Raw genomic sequence first — 22,446 nt, forward strand, 5'->3', positions numbered from 1 at the left:
GAGGCGGAAGAGCAGAGAGAGGGCGGAAATGGGGGAAGGAGTAATCACAGACCTTCAGTCTTGCAACATGAGGTCAATCAATAAAGAATGTATGGAGCTCTGTGAACCACATGACTTCCAGTCGCTTACCACCACCAGCTCTCAAATGGAAAAGAGTCAGGCTTAATAAACACGGATGCACAATCACGCCACCTCTGAACACTAAAACAGGGTGAGCAGGGTTTTAAATGCAAATAAAGTGTGAAAATCATTGGACCAAGCAGGCCCCAGGACTCAAAAATCTCCCACTTCCCGCGAAAGAGCGTCGGCACCGCTGGGTCGCAGGTGGTGGATGCATTTGCCTTCCTTACTAGCATCCATGTGTTCTTTGCTATGTGATGATGTGAACTCATCGACTGAATGGGTGATTGATTGTGGGTGTTAATACGATGCTACCTAAAACAGGTGAGCCTAAAGAAGTCTTTTGACGGTAGTCAAAGTGGATGTATCAGAATGTCTTGCGGCAGGGAATTCCAAAAAGATGCCCCAGAACAGAGAAAGATGTGCTTTGGGACGTGATTTGCACTTGGAAAATACATTCATGAAACTTATCCTGATTTCTTAGGTTCAGCACCGGAGAGTACAAGTAGATCATGTTGGTCAGATACATTGCGCCAAGATTTTAGATGGACCTATTCATCAGATCGCCCAGTTCGAGCAGTTCTGTCCCTGAATAAGAGCCGGTGCAGGGCTCTTCTAGCTTGTTAGGGTTGAGCTCTCCTATCCACTGGTCCACTCCCGCACTCTGTGTTCTTAGTGGCCAGCTGAACTTGAAGGCTGGAAAAACAAGAGGACCAATGAGAGAAGCTTGTACTGTAAGAACAGACACTGTGAATCAATCAATCAATCAATCATCGGACAGCACGGGTAGCATAGAGCTAGAAGACAGACAATGTGGGGAGCTTAGAACAAGAGAAGACAACATGAGTAGCATGGAGCTAGAGGACAGACAATGTGACGAGCTTAGAACAAGCGCAGGCGAAACAGGCGAAACAGGTAGCGTGGAGCTAGAGTACAGGCAATGTGATGAGCTTAGAACAAGGGAAGACGGCACAGTTAGCGTGGAGCTAGAGGACAGACAATGTGACGAGCTTAGAACAAGGGAAGACAAGACGGGTAGCATAGAGCTAGAGGACAGACAATGTGGGGAGCTTAGAACAAGAGAAGACAACATGGTTAGCCTGGAGCTAGAGGACAGACAATGTGATGAGCTTAGAACAAGGGCAGGCGAAACAGGTACCGTGGAGCTAGAGTACAGGCAACGTGATGAGCTTAGAACAAGGGAAGACGGCACAGGTAGCGTGGATCTAGAGTACAGGCAACGTGATGAGCTTAGAACAAGAGAAGACGGCACAGGTAGCGTGGAGCTAGAGTACAGGCAACGTGATGAGCTTAGAACAAGGGAAGACGGCACAGGTAGCGTGGAGCTAGAGTACAGGCAACGTGATGAGCTTAGAACAAGGGAAGACGGCACAGGTAGCGTGGAGCTAGAGGACAGACAATGTGATGAGCTTAGAACAAGGGAAGACGGCACAGGTAGCATGGAGCTAGAGGACAGACAATGTGACAAGCTTAGAACAAGGGCAGGCGAAACAGGTAGCGTGGAGCTAGAGTACAGGCAACGTGATGAGCTTAGAACAAGGGAAGACGGCACAGGTAGCGTGGAGCTAGAGGACAGACAATGTGACAAGTTTAGAACAAGGGAAGACAAGACAGGTAGCATAGAGCTAGAGGACAGACAATGTGGGGAGCTTAGAACAAGAGAAGACAACATGGTTAGCATGGAGCTAGAGGACAGACAATGTGACGAGCTTAGAACAAGGGCAGGCGAAACAGGTAGCGTGGAGCTAGAGTACAGGCAATGTGATGAGCTTAGAACAAGGGAAGACAGCACAGGTAGCATGGAGCTAGACGACAGACAATGTGACGAGCTTAGAACAAGGGCAGGCAAAACAGGTAGCGTGGAGCTAGAGTACAGGCAACGTGATGAGCTTAGAACAAGGGAAGACGGCACAGGTAGCGTGGAGTTACAGGACAGACAATGTGATGAGCCTAGAACAAGGGAAGACAACATGGGTAGCGTGGAACTACAGGACAGACAATGCAATGAGCTTACAACATAAGGCCAGGTGACACTATCAACGTGGAGCTACTGGACAGACAATGTGACAACGTTTGAACAAAAAAACAGATGACTCAGGTAGCGTGGAGCTAGATGACAGAAAATGTGAAGAGCTTAGAACAAGGGAAGACGGCACGGGTAGCGTGGAGCTAGAGGACTGACAATGTGATGAGCTTAGAACAAGGGAAGACAGCACAGGTAGCGTGGAGCTAAAGGACAGACAATGTGACAAGTTTACAACAAGGGAAGACAACACAGGTAGCATGGTGCTAGAGGACAGACAACACGACGAGCTTAGAACAAGGTAAGTCAACACAGGTAGCAAGGAGCTAAAGGACAGATAATGTGACAAGTTTACAACAAGGGAAGACAACACGGGTAGCTTGGAACTACGGGACAGACAATTTGACAAGCATACAACAAGGGAAGACAACACAGGTAGCATGGAGCTAGAGGACAGACAATGTGATGAACTAACAACATAAGGTCAGGTGACACTATCAGTGTGGAGCTACAGGACAGACAATGTGACGAGATTTAACATAAGGACAGATGACACAGGCAGAATGGAGCTAGAGGACAGAAAATTTGAAGAGTTTAGAACAAAGGAAGATTGTGCAGGTAGCGTGGAGCTAGAGGACAGACAATGTGACAAGGTTTGAACATAAGGACAGATGACACGGGTAACGTGGAGCTACAGGACAGACAATGTGACGAGCTTAGAAGAAAAGGTCATGTAATTTAGAACATAAGGGCTGACAAAACAAGAAGATTTGAGCTGTAGGTCAAAAAATGTGATGAGGTTAGAACATAAGGCTATGTAATGTGAAGTGTTTAGAACATAAGGCAACGTAATACGGTGAGAATAGAATATATGGAAAGACAATGTAAGCCACCTGGAGCTACAGGAAAGACAATGTGACGACCGTAGAGCATAAGGATAAACGACATGAGCAGCAAGGAAATACAGGACAGAAAGTGAGTCGAGCTTACAACATAAGGACAGACAACATGAGCAGCATGGAGCTATTACTGGACACACAATTTGAAGAGCATAAACCATAAGGACATGCAATGTGTCGAGTTTAGAACATGAAGACAGACAAACACAAGTAGCGTGGGTCTACGGGACAGATAACGTGGGGAGCTTAGAACATAAAGACAAGCGACAAAAGCAGCTTGTAGCTACTGGACAGACGCGATGAGCTATGACCACAAGGCCTTGTAATGTTCGGAGCTTTTAACACAGGAGTTGTCAATAGGGTGAACATGGAGTACACAGAGAGGCCATGTGCAGAGCTTGGGCACATGAACAACATAATCAGCTGCTTTCACATTTGCAGACCACTTGTGGAGTTTGATGCACACAGAAAGGCCTTTTATGAGTGTAAAACAGACATGTGAATTCCTCCTGATGTGGTTTTGCACTCAGAAAAAGGCAATCTGCATGTGTATTTAGACATACATGCATATGTAGCTTTGTGCAATGGACCTAGGGCATGAAGTTTGAAACAAGGGGATTTACAGTGTGAAGCGACAACATTGCATTGCAGTACTTTTCTTTCTTTTTTTTTTTAAATGTTTTTATTGGTATTTACAGGTAACATGTAACATATATATCATACATTTTGATTGTTTATCCCAACTTCATCAATATATTACGTTTCAGAGGAACCCAAGATCAAGCTCCAACAGGCGGTGCAACTCGCAGTGGTTTGCTGTATGAAAAGTAACTTTTTTAATTGAAATGTTTGTACGGATGTATGACGGTACAACGCGTACCGTCACAACGCATCCCTTTACACCGCATCCCTTACAACGCAAGTCGTTACCACGACTTGCCTTGGGGGCGCGGATTTCGAATAGCATAATTTACTATTCTAACACCAGTCCCCGTGGACCCTAGGGAAGGTGTTGGGATAGTAAATTTACTATTTTTAATCCTTTAGCGCCCTCCAGCACAAGTTGTGGTAACGACTTGCGTTGTAAGGGATGCGTGGTAAAGGTACCGCTTTGTAAAAACTTTGTGGTAAACGATGTTTACCGTTTGTACTGTATGAAAGAGACAATTGCAGGAGAGATTAACACTGTTAAATTCAGCATTGTTATCATGATCCAAGCACATCTTGAACTAAGCAGAGGAAAAAGTTAGTCTGTGTTAATTGTCAAACAACCGACCACGAACCATGCCCTGAATTGCCATCTGGTTGCACACACAGGAAGCAGATTTGGCAATGGCCCCGCTCACCATCACTGCAGCTCGCGAGAGGGTGATCGACTTCACGAAGCCTTTCATGGCGACTGGGATCAGTATCCTCCTGAAGAAAGACTCTACGGCCCAGGACTCCTTCCTTTTCCTCTTCCTGCGACCCTTCAGTGCCGAAACATGGATTGGTGTTCTTGTGGCTTACTTTGTAACGTGCCTCTGTCTCTACGTCGTTGCCAGGTAATCCCTCCTTTCGCATCCTTTTTATATTTGATCATAAATGCACCATCACTCAAAACACTTTCAGTATAGTTGAATGATGAATGGAAATATTCTTACTATAAATTGTCTTCATCAATGCACCAAACAGAATATGCAAGAAAAACGGTGCAAAAAATTGATTTGTTTATTCTTTTGTGAATCAATGTAAATCAAACTACTTTGAACAATATCTCTATTCTTCTGCTTTAAATCCACTTGACGTATATTATCAGATGCAAATTTCGGCTGGCAAATGTATTCATTTAATTTGCAATCTTTTGTGTATGCTCTTTCTAGTTTATGTGGGATCCACTGATTTCCTTAGAAACTCCAAAAGTCAAGCGTGGATGCATCAGTCGGGTACATATAAGGTTTTCTGCATTAGCTCTTGAGCTGCACACAACTATGAAGAGTTTCTGTTTTAAAGTTTCCAACTAAAGGCTTGGGAGAACTGTAGTTTTTGCTGCAAGGACTAAGTGGAGTAGGATTCCAGCAAAAAGATTCCTCTGCCTAGCCAGGACAAAGAATGGGCTGTGGCATGATTACTGTTTGGAAGTATCTTTACTACTTTTTGTTTATTTTTTTTTACAGAGTTTTATATAGCGCAAACTCTAACTGATGACCAGTTGAGTTACATAAGTACACATTCATTTTTGTTAGGCACGGGGAGATTAAGTGATTTGCCCAGAATTACAAGATATTGTGCTTCCTTGCTGAGACTCGAACCCGGTTCCCCAGATTTGAGGTCATCCGCCCAACCCATCAGGCAACATCCTCTCGCCTCTCCTCTTGACTGTCAAGTGAAGAGCTGGGAAATCATCACACCACTTGGTGGATAGAGAGTAATGTCCTCCCCCTAGTAAGGGAGCCTCATTCAAACTCTGTCCAGTTTCCCAAGATCTCCCTACCCATGTACATTTGAGATACCTTTGCATCACAGCCCAGACCAAGACGAGTGGACGTCGACTCATATTGGGAGCAGTGTGTGCACTCTCATAGAATGTAATAGAACATTTTCTATAGCACTGGGAATGGAAGAGGACAGGCGAAATTCCTTTAAATTAAGCCTCATGCAAACACGTTCCTCAAAAGCACATGAAAACATGTCATGCCATTAGACTTTTCCCACAGGAGAGTACTCACCCAAATTCCATCTGGCATTCTGCTATCTGCAGGACCATCCTGCAAGAGGTCATCATGTTTGCCATCATTGACTGCCACACACCTTAAGCCAGGGTAGTCCATAAATAAGAACAAAGGCACCTCGGCAAATTGGGACCGGGATGTCCCATACATGGTAAACAGGCTAGTATCCTTGGCATGAGTCCCCAAATGCATGCAAAACTGATGTATCGATTTTACTTTGGTCCTGACATCATGCTAATCCAACATGGGCTAGAAACCTAGGCCTATACCAGATAATGTGATGGCCAGGGCCTGCCTGATCTGTGCCTTGGATAGGGGCAACAAGCTTGCTCTCATATTAGCAAATGGACTACTATCTTTGCCCATTTAAAGCGCTGGTGGTTGCCTTCCACATTTTGTGACTATAGTGTGATCAGACCTATTTCTGTCATTGATTGTGCAGCCTACTGATCCCTCATGTGTAAAGTTATGCTGTTATGTACAACTCAGTACCTTGCACTGACATTCCGATTGTATGTTGAATGTGGTTAAGTGTAGTGTGTGTGTGGCACATGTAGCAGTACGCTGCGCTGCGTGGATCTCAGTAGGGTGTCCAGTGGATTCCACTCAATATGTCTCTGGTCTAGCAAGGCTCACGATGGAGGGAGAGGATAGCTTATCCAGGCAGTGTAAGTGTATCGCCTGTATTCCTGTGCCTGGGGGCTACGAACCTAGACACTGAAGTGAGGAGGATGGAGACAGGGCTACCTTCAGGACTTCCACAAAAACCTTATTAGTGAAAGGCAGCTGATTAGCTCTTCTTGAGCCCTACAGTTTGATATGTGGTAGGAAAGAGGAATGTAACTGCAGCTCTGTACAAGATGTGGAAGTTTCTGGGCAGTGCCTGCCCCTTTTGTCTGTTTCTTATTTCTGCTTCAGAAAGGTCACAGCATAGAACTCACGCTTCATTATGCCTGTGTTGTGGATATTCCCGCTTGGATTACATAAACTGGGTCAGGAGAGTGGCCTGGATATTAGGTTTGAAAGAGTACCAACTCAAATTTATTTTTGATGCCCATGACAGTGGATCCACATCTCCTGTCTGAAAAATGTGTATAAATGTGAGGTCCTATAGCTATCATAAAACACTCACTCTTTGTGGTACTACAGATTGGACTTGATATGTTACTTATTGCCCTGGTGCATGGTATCAGACGAAATGTAAGTGAGGGGTAAATTAAAAGTGGGTATCAGAGATTAAGTGAGTTTACTCCAATACTGTCTTTTGATCACAGAGTTAAAACAAAAACTCCTTGGGTGGGTTTGATTTTTAAATCGACACATGTTGTACTCTTTAAATGGTGTTTTTCTAAACTATATAACCAGCAGACAGGACAGCTGTAACTATATGACTTGGGAGGATGTCGAGGGTTTTTGATGGTGCCAGTGGTTGTATCAAATATGAACCGTTAGTGCAGGAGGAAGTGTGAACACAATTTATTATGGCAAGAATTAGCTAACTATGTAACATGTATCTAATGGGGCACTACTGTTGCTGTTGGGCGTGTGGCCAATTCAAGCTCTGGCTGTCAGAACCCAATTTACACAATTATCAAGAACAGTTATTCATTTTACATTGCAAATGAAGTTCTTATTATATTGATCCTGCGAAAAAACATCTCTGATGGTATATATGCATCTTTCTTGCATTTAAAAATGTCTGTGCCAATGGTAAAAGAGTAGTTGTCATTAAATCTTCAGTGAATTAATGAAGTAAATTCTTAGTGAAGGCAACCATCCTGACGCATATCACTGCCATTCAATGGCTGCAAGTATCCTTTTCCTACTAACCCTGGGCGTAGTTCGCGTAGCTGCGCGAAGTGCACTACGCACGCTACGCGTAGCTATGCGAACTGCGTAGTGCGATAGGAAAATGCTGTTCGCAATGATTGCACAGTGCCGGATGCTTGTCAGCACTGTGCAATCATTGCGAACGGCATCATGCACAGTGCAAGCGGTCGTTTTCTGCCGCTCGAGTAGATTTGTACTCTAGCGGCAGCTTTCAGAACGCGGACTGGTAGTTTCTCATCGCGAGCGACCGCAAGCATACGCGACCACTCGCAATGAGGAACCTGACCTCCCCGCGTTGAGAATCTCGCCGGGAGTTTTTTTTTCTCCACCCTCACGATCAGCAACTTGATGTTGCCGATCGCGAACGAGGAAAAAGTCTCGCTGGGTTGTTGATTTTGCTCGCTCGCGGATGCCATTTGGCGTTGAGGACCGAGAGCGAGCAAAAAATGCCCGCTACGCTACACGTTTTTGCACTGTGCTATGTGCGATTCGCGTAGCGTGTAGTTGCGCAAACTACGCACACTCCGCAAGCATAGCGTAGTTTTCCGCCCTGGGTTAATCTAAATGTAGGATCGGTGTGGAGTTGGTAGTAACAGGGACATACCGCCTCTCAATCTTAACTATTATTTTTCATTTTAATTTTATTTGTTTTTGTGCTAGAATAGCAGCATATGGTCTAAAGGAACTTGCTGGCTTCATCTAGAATAAAAACAATACAAATGTCAAAGAGTTGAGGTTTGCTATGGAGAGAATGCTCCTTTAACCATAGCAAAAACAAAGGAATGGGTGTCTTGCAGTTCACTATGCAGGGGCCCCAACGTCCCAGAGATTTGCCGTGTTCCGTAATTTTCCGATTTAAACTATATACTATTAGTTACGGAATAGAATTCTCTACATAGAATACAAGTGTCTACAGAGGAAAATGAAATATATATTTTGTGCACATTCTATCAACATGCTTTGTACTGCATTGTGGCAACTTACACCCAAAGTGAATGCCATGACCTGCATTTAAATTACAGGGGCATAACATGAGGTAACAATGCACACCTAAAGTTAAAACGGAACATCACACAAATTGAGAAAAAAGATGGGCCATTTCCATAAACCTGTTCTGTAGATCAACTCTTTTGATACAAAAAGAAAAGATCTAAAGCTCCTTATATTCCATCATTTGCAAAGCCGCAGTGGTGGATTTTTGTTTTTACAGAACATTGTTTTTTAAAAGGTACTCTTCCTTCCTCAGGCTGAGCCCCTGCGAGTGGATAGCGCCTCCAACCGAGGAGAAGAAATTCACCTTCCTGAACAGCCTCTGGTTTGGAGCCGGAGCTCTGACCCTGCAAGGTGAGACCAGGGTGGGACACTGGTTTAGGATGTGAATATATGTCGAAAAGGTGCATGGCTTGGAGGATATAAACCTGGTATGGCCATCTGGTAGTACTACAAGTGGTTATCTGTTTCCAGGAATATGCTTAGACAACCCTCAGGTTATTTTTGTATTTGTGTTTTACACACTATTATTGCATGCTACAAGTGTCATCACATCATGTGGCACTAGGCGATGTGTAGAGCCTGCAAGAAGGTTCAGCATGTTAATATACCACTGCTGACATCTGGTGTGGTCTGCTGTTCATAGGTTCAAATTCTGACAGAGCCAAATCGCTTTTCAGCCCTCCAATTTGGCTACAATGACTGCCATTACATTTAGTATACTGACAATTATTTCTAGCAGCTATCATGGTCCGACATTGGTAGCACAAGACTAATAAAGTCAATTAGACCATGGTGGGTGGCCCACTTTGCTGGAATGGCAGGGGAGCTTTCCACTCCCCCTAACATAGGACAGTCTGCCAAATTTACAGATCTCTGCCAGACAGATGGAGATCTCTTTGTCTTCAGTGGAGCCACCTATTTGGTGGCTCTACTGAAGGCACTGAACCTTCAAAGACCCAGCAGAGAGTTTTTTTTCCAAGTAACTGCCTCCCAATAAGAGGGGGTCTTTCTTGGAGAAAAAAAAACTGTCCTCACGGGCAGGGACTTTTCTCTTTGTGTGTAATGGTCATTGTTTGATTTCCTTGACTATGATGCCACGCCTTTGTGGCTGTGCTGTTGCTTATGTTATGTAGTGTCTTGTGATATGTTATGAGGGAACCCTTTTGGCTCCTAAAGGACTCCATAGAGATGTGACACAGGTGTCAGAGCACAATGCCATGAAAGCTGGTTTTAGAGTGTTGAGTTCGCAGTTACATGCAGCAGAATAAAGACATGCAATACTCAGCTCCCTGTGTGACACAGTCATTGGCGGGTAGACAAGTTGGGAAGGCGCTACAGTTTAGGTAATCTGCAGTTAGTGGTGGTTAGATTGAGGGGTCAGCATTGACATCAACATCTATGAGGTAGTGTGCCCCTAAAGACAAGATTCAAAACAACATTTCAAAAATCAAAATACAATTATTAAGGAATCATTAAGGAAAAACTGACTCAAAAAGGGAGTTTGGGTTCAGAAATTTGGGAAAACCCAGAAAGTTTACCAAAATTTAAAGTGCAATACAGAGAAATAGAAAAATGCAAATGCAGAAGCAATCTCATAGAATGAGATTACATACATAGACATTAATTGCCACAAATGCTCTCAGTTACAGAAGTAATGCAATGACAGGCAAAATCAGAAAAATAGGCTGTCTCAAATGTTTAGCAAATCAATAAGAATTCGGGCACCATCCCTAGTAGTGTCGCAGAGCCTCTCTGGGTCACCCCTTAATTCAGGGGTGTCGATATCTAATTTCAGCACGAAAATTATGGAAACCACTTAGTCAACATGGTGTCAGCAAAAGTACGTAGAACAATTACAACGCATCATATTGCAATACTCTAAAAAATCATATAACCCTACCATCTTAGCCCTTTCCTTGCTGCCGTCGGCCATTGGCTGACGGCAGCACTACCTCCCCAGTGCTGCCGTCGGCCAATGGCCGACGCGGCCCCGCCTGCGCACGAAAATGGCCGCACCGCAGTGGAATTACCGCTGCGGTTAACGGGTTAACACTGACCCAGTACATAAATATTGATTTGTGTCTTCTGATCTAATTTCATCCGAGAAGTCATGTCAAACTAGTTACATAAACAACAGAAAACAATCATGAATGAATGCAGTACAGTGTGCTAGCAGGAGGACCCTTGGAAAGTAACAAAAAGGTTCCTACTGCGAGTTCTTCAAAAACAATATGTCATACAATTAAACAGTGCACATCTTGCTGCGTGTGATGTCAGGAGAGAAATATAAACACACAAGGAACATCAGGCTAGAGCAGCCATTTTTATAAAGATGAAGTCGAGCCCTAACTGAGGCCTAGTTTAACCGAAACCAGATAAAATATTATGCTACATCATAATGATTTAGTTTCAATTATAGTAGCTCCATATTAATTCACATATATGAATTCAAATGTGTACTAACTAATATCAGTGTAAACTTGATGCTTCCCCATCTCTAAATGAAGCAGCAGGAACATTCAATAGGCAAAGCTGGTTCTCTGACAAACTCTAAAGTTGTTCAACCAGTTTAAAGTGACTTCCATTAGGTTAGTATGGCTACTGCGTATATTATTTGCTACTGCCTGAGCTTGATACCCATTTGCCTTGTGTTCATTTACTTATGTCATACATCATATTGCTCTCTGGTGCTAGGAGCAGATGGCAAATAACAGACTAAAAGCAGTTCAAAAACAGCACCCATACAAGTGACCAATTTCCACAGTTAGTTAGATAATGGAAAATCCCTGCAAATAAACTTATCTGTTAAGGTAGTGCCACTTTTTAAACTCAATGATAGAAAAACACTGTTGTCCATATTCAGAACAAGCATTTGGAATGCAATAGGTCTCGCATTTGCGAGATTTTGAGCTATTGACATTGTAAATGATAGATTTAGGCATTTTGGGGAAAATGGTTGATTTTCTGATGGGCGGGTGGGTGCCTCTGAAATGACAGGCGAGGTGAAGAAGAGTCACAAACTTGCGTGTCCGTCATTCTCTTTCTCAGCCTTTAAGGCTCCGGCATTTTGGAAAAAAATCCCAGTTTCCCTTTGGAGCTGTCTCCGCGTGCACATCTCCTGTCCGCGCAGGCACAGCGAGCAGGAGACAGGGAGGGACAGGAGATGTGCATGCGTGCAAGCGGTATTGAACAAATGTGGGACGCGTGCGTGCAGGCCTCTCCTGTCCCCCTTCGTTAGCAAAACCAACGACAATAGGACTCGCCAAGGCGGCAGCGCATGCGCTGCATCGCTGGCGACACCTAAAAATGGAAAAACATACCTCATATTAGTTCCAAATCAATTGAACGTAGGTTTCCGCAGAGTCCATGTGATTTTATCTTAAAGATACTTGCATGGAGCCCATCAATATAGAAATACGGTTTTATTACCTTTATTCTCTCCAATTCGGGTGGAGGTATAACATTGCCAGAGAGTTAAGATTGAATAGTGAATCCGGTGTTCTAAATAATTTGTTTAAAGAGTCTTCCACCTTCACTGTTTTGAAGCAATAACAAGTTCTCTCTATCGTAATACGTTGGTAATATTTCTGACTTTGTAAAATGTAAGAAGATAAGATTACTTCAAAATCGATCATAATTTCATCTGTACTGGACTTCCAATTGACAGAGCAGAATGTCCTGTTGCTTTAATTCAGGTGCTGACCATTTATCATTTTTAGAAAGTCATTTCAAACCCTTTGGTTTTGAAAGGGGCTTGATCTGTAACCGAGTGAGTAAGGCATTAAGGTACTCAACTGGATCATAACAAGGGTAGGCGCCATCTTGCCTTGGGCATTCAGACTATGCAAATTACTAGCATTGTAACAACACCAACATGATATCCGTTGGGTACACATCACAGTCATACCCTCGCTCACATGTGGGCACACAAATGTACAAATACTGCAACTCATAAAGTCACACAGGCATGCATAAATGTAAGCATAGGCGACGCAGTAGCATCCAAGTTTAAAAAAACTTAGCCCACAATAGTTGGCTTTTGCCTTATTGCTGTAGCTGCCTCGAGTCTCCTTTCACTCCTCAGCTCAGCTCCAGGTTCCAGGTCTTGATCCATGGCACTCTTGGCGTCTTTCTGACAGTGTGTTTGACAGTGTGTGTCCTCCTGCAGTAGTGGCTCTAACCTCAAAGCAGTGGGACAACATGAACTAGACTGGGGGATGGGGTGGGTGTGCAGGGGAAATAATACATAAAACCACTTACCTGCTTCTGCGGTCTCCGCCCTCGATGCTCCTCTCCTGAAGCTGAGCACACTGCACCAGCTCACATGGGCCAATCACAGCGCTGCTCTCCTGCTGGTAATACCAGCAGGGGAGCAGCACAGTGATTGGCCTGAGTGGGCTGAACTAACGCTGGCTCAGGCCCTGGGAGTCTGTGCCTTTTCTCCACCCAGCGGTGCAACACAGCTGGGTGAAGAAATGTAAGTGCGCATGTCGGTTTGGTCGTCCTAAAACGGCCGACAAAACTGACATGTGCACTTACAGTGCACAACTCCCTCCACCTTCAGTGATGCTCCGTCAGGATGGCCCCGCCCTAAGGCTGGCCATTGGCTACCCTTCCGTAACAAAACCTATGCTAGACTCATGGAGACACCCTTGCACTATGATGCAAAGGTGTCGCTGTGGTGCACAGAAGCAGATTTCACCGCCGGCGCTAGGGAAAGTGGAGTAGAATGCCATATTTCTGTAAATGGGGCGCTCTCCTCCTCTCTACTTTTCATGCAGTGCAGCATCTGCAGCTTCTGCACTGCGTCAATAAGTTGTAAAACTGGTCCTTTCTTTACTGATTGCTTGTTTGATATCTTCTTATCTGCTCTCAATTCCATTCACAGGCGCAGAGCCTCACCCTAAATCGCCATCGGCACGTATAATTGCTGTCATCTGGTGGGTGTTTACCGTTATCGTTGTGGCGGCCTACATCGCCAGTTTTGCTGCTATGTTGAAATCTGGCAACGAAGAGACACCGTCCTCCATCCAGTCATTTGAAGACTTGGCAAATCAAAGAGCCATTGAGTATGGTACAATCGATGGATCTTCCACCTATCAATTCTTCAAGGTAAAAATCTGATACATTGAGGTTTTACACAATCAGTTAACAAACCGCGATAAGAGCCACGCCTGCAACTGAGTCCAGGGAAAAAGTGACACAAGTCAACATTGCAAATATGTCAACTTATGTACCTGGATAAAACTTGCCCAATACATGAAACACTATTTTTAAAAAGTTGCATATACTGTTAGATATTAAGCATGTAAAAGCACAGCACAAAGTCAGTTCTATGAACATACATGGATGCGAGGAAGTCAATCTGAGCCCTCTGTCAGCAATGCCTTTCCTGTAAAGTCATCTGTTTTTCGTATATTCGACCAATTTTAAGGCAAGCAAACACTTTTATAGCCTCCAAAGATTTTCGTGTCATATATGAGCTTTGAAACTATTATATATGCTGTACTTCTCAAAAACACCTGTAGTGATATTGCTCATTTTAAGTGCCCAGATTTTTGATATTTGAAGGATTTGTGGACAATCTTTCTTTTTTTCTTTTACCCTGGCCACAGTGAGGCATTGGTGAAATGTGGTCTTTGCCAATCCAAGACAGGTGTTCAACAACACCCAGTGACTTTGAAGCATCAAAAGAGCTATGGCCAGAACAAACCTTACAAACATGCTTCCTTTTTTAGGTCTCGGCTAGCATAGGCTGCGCTAGCGCAGTCTCGCTGGTGAGATTTTATGGTTTTCAGTACGGAGGTAAACGAGCCAGCTCTTCTCCATTGGCTGGCCTCCTAAACGGCGGCCAGCCATTGGAGAAGAGCTTTGTCTGTTACTTTAAGCCCCGTCCGTTTTGGATTGGGGGCGTGTTTTTTCCTGTCCTTTCTCTCTGTGACGTCTTCAGGAAAAAACACGCCCCCAGTCTGAAAAGGATGGGGCTTAAAACGTCACTGGGACCTGTTTCCTGTTGTGCTAGACTCCAGCCTGTACGTGCGCCACCCCGAGTCTGCAGTTAGCAGCCATCTTTGCTGGAGCCGGGGAGTAAGTGCCTCAGATTAGAACCTCAAGAAGGAGTGAGAGGGTTAGAAATGTCCGGGTGGGGGGTGGTATCATGGCGTTTCTTTGTGATCTCTGCTTTGTTTTAGTTCTTGGAGTCCCAGGTTTGAAGCTCCCTTGTAACAGTGCCGCTGCTTCCGCTTCGTGGCGCAGCAGCCGGCCGACCGGGAGTGGGTGCGGGCGGAGCGGGGCCGCGGCTGCTTGCACGTGTCTCCCTTGCCCCCGGCGTCTGCGCCTCGTGACCCGTGCTCTCCACCCTCAGCACCACGGCGGGGGAGCTGGCGCGGCGCCTGCTGCCGCCGGGGGGCCGCTCGAGGGCCCGGCACATATGGGCTGTTCTCGGTTTGTGGCAATGTTTTTCAAAATTAGACTTCCCTCCTGAAAAGGTGTCGTAGTGACATAAACGGCCCATTAAGATAAAACAAACGTCTCATACACCGTGCTGAAATAAAATAGTCTCTAGCCAAGAAGTATAGATTGTCGCCCACTGCGATTGTACTGAAAAATAATTTGGCAAATATTTAAAAATGTGATCGATTTCGTAGAACATTCAGGAAATGTACAGTAATCCATAGTACCTTTTTTTCTTATAATGTAAAAAGTTTGTTCGTAAAAATATATTTAAAAAAAACTGAAGTTGTACACTGGAAATATGCGTCTGCGAGGGTGGCAGCCCTATCAAGCCCTAATAGAGTTGTTCACAGTACGTCAATTCAATGTAAGAGGCATTCTTAATTTCGTCGCGTGATCTCTGTTATTACGCGTACGCCGTTGGGTGATTCTAGATTACAACAGACACAATTCAAAGACATCACAGTCATGTTTACATGCTAATCCCAACTGCTTTCCACCGCCCACTCGACAGGTCCCGGCAGCTACATCGAGTTATCACATCTACTGGGCACATCGCGGGTATCGGAAGAATGGGTTGAGCAAATGAGCAGAGTTAGACTGAGGGAGCCAAGCTCAACTGGTGCCGTAGAAGAGACTTTCTCGGGCGAAACAGATTCGCCGCAGGACCTGTACGTATGGAGCTTCCGGGACTGCGGGCAGCAGGCCAAACTGCAAGATGGCGGCGACACGGGAGCCCGAACCCGAGTGTAGGAGACGGCAGTGAGCGGGCAACTGTTGGGGTGAGAGGATCTTACACAGGACAGGCTATGGGAAGGGGAGTGTGGCAAGCGTAGGAGGTGGTTAGTTAAATCTTCGTAGATTTGGGGACAATATATACAACTAAGTGGTACGTTAAAGTCTTCCCTGCTGAGCAGCCCCATTGGAGGGCCCTCGCGGCTGCACATATCCCCTGCGTTGCACCTCTTACCGGTCACGGCCCCCACACTCTTCTGCACCCCCCCTCACTGCCCTATAGAGCTCATGGTGAATCGGGAAGACATTGATGCCGCAAAAATGCTCTTCTTTACTTTTAGGTGCATTGGGTGTGCTGTCGAGGGACCTCTTTACGTGCGCATGTGTGTGTGCTAGCTACCTAGCTGGAGGGTGTGATGTAGGCGGTGTCACATTCCTTTGAGTGAATGTGTGTGTGTGGGGGGGGGGGGGGGGCAGAAGCTTATAAATAGTTTTTTTGCTCGGCCCTAGATTTTTGCCTTGAGTTCCACTCCCATCGCTGGTGTAAGTGCTCACAGGCCCCATGCTCTGCTTTTCTGCACAGTTGGAAGGTCCCACCCATCCCACGCCCGGTGGGGGCAGCGTGCAGTTGTTGTGTGGGCACACCCACGACGTGTTGCTGCAGAAAACAGGTGCTTAGCACTCGACCACAATCTGAAGTATCGGAATACGTCATTGGGTCAGAAGCGTTGCAACCAATAGTGCAGCAGGTTCAGTGACGCCACGCTCCGCCTTGTACCACCCAACCCTGTGAGTAGGACACTTTCATCATATGCCTGAGAGCCCACTACACCTTAAAGTGCTTGCTAGTGTATGACATTCTCTTTACGCCGTGGTTAGGCAAGCTAAGTGCCTCCCCTTAGACTTCAGCGGGCTCACCTGCCCTGAAAACATCCATTACCCTCCAAAAATAATGAACTATCTGTTAGCTTCAAGAGCTTGAGTGCTCACCCTACAAGTTCTTCTTCAGTGCATACCCATCCATCTCACTAAAGCCTCCCAGCTGCCCCCTTGTCTCGGTCTGCAGCTCCCTCCCCCTCACGGCTCCATGCATTGATGTGGCCTCTCCTGGTCCTGCTGGCAAGAGCCCTCAGGACTCTTGCCTGCTGTACCTGGCACAGACGGATGGGCTGCAGGAACTACATCAAGAGCTGCTGTCCTTGCGGAACAGGCTCCCTGTATGAGATACTAATTATACATGGGCCATGGCTATCGTGTGCTCTGTAAAGAAATATCTTCGGCTCTTTAATGAATTGGAGGAGCAATGGAGAATGCTGGAGGTGCAAAGGACTTCTGTTCAGATTTTGTGACAGGGACTAATTTGAGAAGAACCTCTTACTGCAGGAATGTGCTACATAAATTGGTGGTCAATGGTTATGCTGTTGAGGGGCCCAATCAGTAGGGGTTAAATCCATGGAATAATTTGAAATCGTGCAACACAAGTTTTCATTTAGATTAGTTAAAGAACGTCTGTGTGATAGCCAAATATAATACTTAACTAAGAGTAGACTGGAACTTCCTTAGACCTTGCCCCATGTGCCCGGTGAATAGTGTTAGCAAACACTGCTGTTGCAGGAGTTGCCAGTGGGGTTTCAGCAGGAGTTGCAATGGGGCTTCAGGTTGCAGGCATCAGAAAGTAGATGCAGAAAGACACATTGAGGGATTGGCATCAACATAGAACTAGAGGCACAACTCAAGTATCTGCTTTAAATTCCTGTTCTCAGAAAAGCATGCTTGTTTGAACGTATGTTTTTCACCATAAACCTGAAGGCATGTGATATTGTCTGCATAATATTTATTTATCAGTTATGTATAGCGCAAACTTGACCCAAAGGTATCAGAGCACTTTACGGAGTTAGTAGCAGTTACTTGAGTTGCATATGGAGTTAATAGGAATGCATAGTGACAGTATGTAAAAGAAGTATACACTAGACAGTATGATGTGTGGATGATATCATTCTGACGTAGTATGGTAGGGTGTTACAAAAGTGGGGAGAGTAGAGTCACAGTTTTTCCCTAAGGTAGTGATGCTCAGATTTATTTGAAGGGTGTGGGGTAAGGGCAACAGGTCAGTCAGATGGCTTATGTGGGAGGGTGCAGTTATTGATTGAGAAGATGAAGCTTAAGTTTCTTCCTGAAGTGAATGAGTGATTGGTTGCCAGCAGATACTGAGGCAGCGAGTTCCACACTCTGGGAGAGTTCCCGGAGAAGAAACAAGAATGGGTACAAGATTTTTCTTTCTTAAATTCACTGAAGTGTGTGGGTGTGTCTGTGTGTGTGTGTTGGGCTCTGTGTGTGTGTGTTGGACTTTTTTTTAATTTTTTTATTGAAGGTTGCAGTGCAGTAAAAGAACATAGCAATTATTTTAGCACAAACACAGCATTAAAACAATTGACACAGGAATACAATTACATAGAGATACCACTCAGATATAAATACGTAAAAGCACAATTCATGATGTGGGGATAAAATACATTTTGTCTACAAATAAATTGTCCATACTGTGCAGATCCAGTTTCAGATTCTGTCATCCCTACACTTCATAACAGGGGCCCAAAAACGTCTGCCAATTTCCCCTTTTTTAGCACCTTTAGATTCATATAAACAAGACTCTATATTGTGTATACCTAAAAATCTCAAAAGCCACATCTGGTAAGAGGGGGCTGTAACATCCTTCCAACCAGCAGAAATCAGGATTCTTAGCACAGCAACCGACATAAAAAACAAGGCTGCCTCATCCTCTGTCAGAGCCAATTTGGAGTCTGTACCCATTGACATCAGTGTTGGGGATAGATCGATCCTTTGACCTAGCAGCCCCTCCCAATAATTTCATAATCTCATCCGTAACTGGGCCCAACGGTCACAGGTAGCAAACATATGTACTAAGTCTGCTTGACCCGTATTACATCTAGGGCAGCGATCGTCATTCCTAACACCACATGCAAATAATTTGGCCGGCGTATGGTACAGATTAAAAACGGTTTTAAAGTGTTGAGCCTGTAAATTAGAGGCCCGAAAGAGCTTTTTATTTAAACATAGTGCGAGATCCAAATCAACATCCGGATTTCCCAATATGATTGCCCAGTCGCTTTCCACCTTCCCTACATCGTCCTGAATCCTCGAGACCAGAAGATTATAAACCACATTAATCTTTTTGCAACCTCTAGCCAGGGCCTCAACCACAGGGAAATCGACCAGAGGCTTCAGTTTAGGTCTGAGGGCCATTAAAGAAAGGGAGATTTGACCATAAATAAGCCACTGATTAGCAGGGAAACCATAACTCCTTTGCATATCCTCAAACCCTATTATCTTATCCCCTTCCATTAGATCTCCAATGGTCTTAACCCCCAATCCCTTCCAAACCTGTAGGTTCCTATACGCTCTTAACTGAGGAAAAAGACTTGAATTTTCCAAGTGAAGATAGGGATTAATTTTAGGGTCATTAAAACATTTTAGAATAGCTTTCCATACCTGCCAAGCCCCATATAAAGTCTTAGGGCCTCATTTATGAGAAATGACGCATCGCTGCGTGAAAGCAGCGATGCGTCACTTCTCAGTGCGCACTCCTTGCGACATTCCTGATGCGTCATATTTAATGTATGACACATCATGTCGCAAGGAGTTACAGATACGTCAGTATTTCTGACGTATCTGTAAGCGCAAAAGTGACGCATTGCTGGAGTGTGTCACAAAAGTGACGCAACTCCAGCAATGCGTCCTTTCACATGGGGCAAGCTCCATGTGAAAGGGCCTGCGTCAGTCTTACGCCTGCTGTGAGACAGGCGCAAGATCCTAAAAGTGACGCAGTGAAATCTCATAGATTTCACTGCATCACTTCTACGACCCTTCCTTGCGTCAATACGCCCCCCTTGCATACATTATACCTGGCGCTGGTATAATGTGGTGCAGGGGTTTACAAAGTGACGCATCTACCTAGATGCTTCACTTTGTAAATATGGCGCAACAAGGCGCTTTTTTTACGCCACTTGTGCGTCACAAAAAGTGATGCACCGGCGGCGTAAAAGTGACGCACAGCCTCATAAATGAGGCCCTTAAATCGGGCCTTCTTATAAAACCTGTATTCCACTTCGGTCAGCAACAAGCCGGTTGCTTTCCCCCCCAACAGCATCTTAAAAATTGGGGGGATACTCTGAGTGTCCGGGTTTGCGTTTTCTCCCACAGAACCAGTGTCAGAATGGAAAAAGATAGACATTTGAATCAAGAGGCAAGACCAATGATACAGTCTAAGGTTTGGAAGTGCCAACCCGCCCCTTTCCCTCTGTATGACATAAGACTCGTAGAGAGTCTAACCTTGCCATACTGCCATATAAACCTAATAAAGACAGACTCAAGATGTTTCATAGTTTTTTCCTCGATAAATAGGGGTATGGCTCTAAAGTTCAAGTTCAAGTTCAGGAATTTGTATAGCGCACTACTCACCCAGAGGGTCTCAAGGCGCTTGAGGAATGGTGGGTGCATTACTTATCAAATAGCCAGGTTTTTAGTTGCTTTCTGAAGGAGAAGTGGTTCTGTGTAAGTCGGAGGTGAGTGGGGAGAGAATTCCATGTTTTGGTCGCTAAGTAGGAGAGGGATCTTCCTCCCGTGGTGGATCTGTGGATGCGCGGAATTGCGGTGAGGGGTTGATTGGATGATCGTAGTTGGCGAGCGGGTGTGTAGAAGGACAGTCGTGTGTTGAGGCATTGGGGTCCTAGGTCGTAGAGGGCTTTGTGTGCGTGGGTGACGAGACGGAACGTTATTCTCTTGTTGACGGGGAGCCAGTGGAGATCCTTCAGGTGATCGGAAATGTGAGCATGGTGGGGAATGTCCAGTATGAGTCTGGCTGAGGCATTTTGGATGCGTTGGAGTTTTTTCTGTAGTTTGGCTGTGGTCCCGGTGTAAAGGGTATTTCCATAGTCCAGTCGGCTGGTGACCAGTGCGTGCGTGACTGTCTTTCTTGTCTTGGTGGGGATCCAGCGGAAGATTTTTTTGAGCATGCGTAGGATATTGAAGCATGAAGATGAGACGGCGTTGACTTGTCTGGTCATCGAGAGGGAGGAGTCTAGGATGAAGGCCAGGTTACGTGTGTGATCTGTAGTTATGGGTGCTGTGCCCAGGGCCGGTGGCCACCATGAGTCGTCCCAGGCAGAGGGGGATGATCCTAAGATGAGGACTTCCGTTTTGTCCGAGTTAAGTTTTAAACGGCTGTTCTTCATCCATTCGGCTACTTCTTTCATTCCTTCGTGTAGATTTGTTTTGGCGGTGTTTGGGTCTTTGGTGAGGGGGAGGATCAGCTGGGTGTCGTCTGCGTAGGAGATGATGTTGAGGTTGTGTTGTCGCGCGATGGATGCGAGGTGACTCATGTATACGTTGAAGAGAGTGGGGCTGAGTGAAGATCCTTGTGGTACACCACAGATGACTTCGGTGGCCTCTGATTTGAATGGGGGGAGGCGGACTGGGTTCTACCGGCGAGGAACGAGATGATCCAATCCAGAGCTTTTCCTTGTATTCCGATGTTGTTGAGGCGTTGAATGAGTGTGCTATGACATACTGTGTCGAAGGTAGGTGTGGGCGGAAAATCCGTTTCGCTCGCGGATTTTGCGGATTTCCGGTAAATTCGCAATCCGCGAGATTCGCGAATCTCCCGCAAAATCCGCAAATCCGCGAGCAGCGGATTTTGCTCGCACTGCTCGCACTGTTCGCGTGAGTTCGCGGCTTCCCAGTACAACTTCGCGCCCCGCGAATAAGTGCAAAATTGCAGAAATACGATCTTATCAAAACTGAAACTACTTACCAGGTTCAAAAGTTCAGGCTCATCATTAGTAGCCATTTCCTGTAGTGCTTGCTGAGGGGCCCCTCCAGAGTTCAGTTGCCAGTTGCAACTATTATGTGACCCTGCTCTGAACCTCAGAATAGTTACACATATGCCACAAAGGTCCTGAATTACAGCTAAGGGAGACAAGCAGGAGCCAGGCTGGCAGTTCAAATCCATTAATCAGCCCCTAATTCATTATTGTCAGTTGGGGCAGGGCAGGTGTTGTAACTAATTTTGCAACAATGAAAGCACTTAGCAAGTGCAAAAGTTCACTAATCAGGAAGCACTAAGGAAGCAGGTGCCAGCTAAAAAAATATTCTGTGACACATTAATCAGCCCCAAATTAATTCAGGTCACTTGAGGCAGGGAAGGTGTGCTTGCGTTGCCACAATAATGTACACTGACTGGACAACCAGAGGGTGCTGTGATGAAACAGAGGGTGGCATGGGTGGGCCAGAGGGTGGCATGAGTAGTCAGAGAGTGGCAGTGGTGACAGAGAGTGGCAGTGATGAAGAAGAGTGTCCCAAACAGGCTGGACACGTAGAAACAACAAGTTCGCGAAACTTGCGACCCGACAGGTAAGTTCGCAATTTGCGACATTGTACAAAACCCTCGCGAACTGGCAGAAACCCGCGCAAACACAAAAAAAAAAAAATCCGCAAATTCGCGAGAATTCGCGGATTTTGCGGATTGCGAGATTCGCAAATCCGCAAAATTCGCGAACGCGAGATTCGCAAAATTCGCCCATGGTTAGTCGAAGGCGGCGGAGAGGTCGAGTAGGATGAGGGCAACTGTTTCTCTGTTGTCCAT

General features: G+C 45.4%; 1 protein-coding gene across 2 annotated transcripts in view; it reads left to right on the forward strand.

Moving 5' to 3' along the window:
• LOC147710802 (glutamate receptor U1-like) overlaps positions 1–22,446 on the forward strand; it is a 193,742-nt gene that overhangs the window by 137,429 nt on the left and 33,867 nt on the right. For both annotated transcript variants that reach the window (XM_086921548.1, XM_086921547.1), the window contains 3 exons: positions 4,381–4,607; positions 8,851–8,948; positions 13,486–13,709. In XM_086921548.1, coding sequence (XP_086777674.1) covers positions 4,381–4,607; positions 8,851–8,948; positions 13,486–13,709 — 549 coding nt within the window. The remainder of the gene's footprint in view (positions 1–4,380; positions 4,608–8,850; positions 8,949–13,485; positions 13,710–22,446) is intronic.

The sequence above is a fragment of the Lissotriton vulgaris genome, chromosome 5, assembly GCF_964263255.1.
Source record: "Lissotriton vulgaris chromosome 5, aLisVul1.2, whole genome shotgun sequence".
Lineage (NCBI taxonomy): Eukaryota > Metazoa > Chordata > Amphibia > Caudata > Salamandridae > Lissotriton > Lissotriton vulgaris.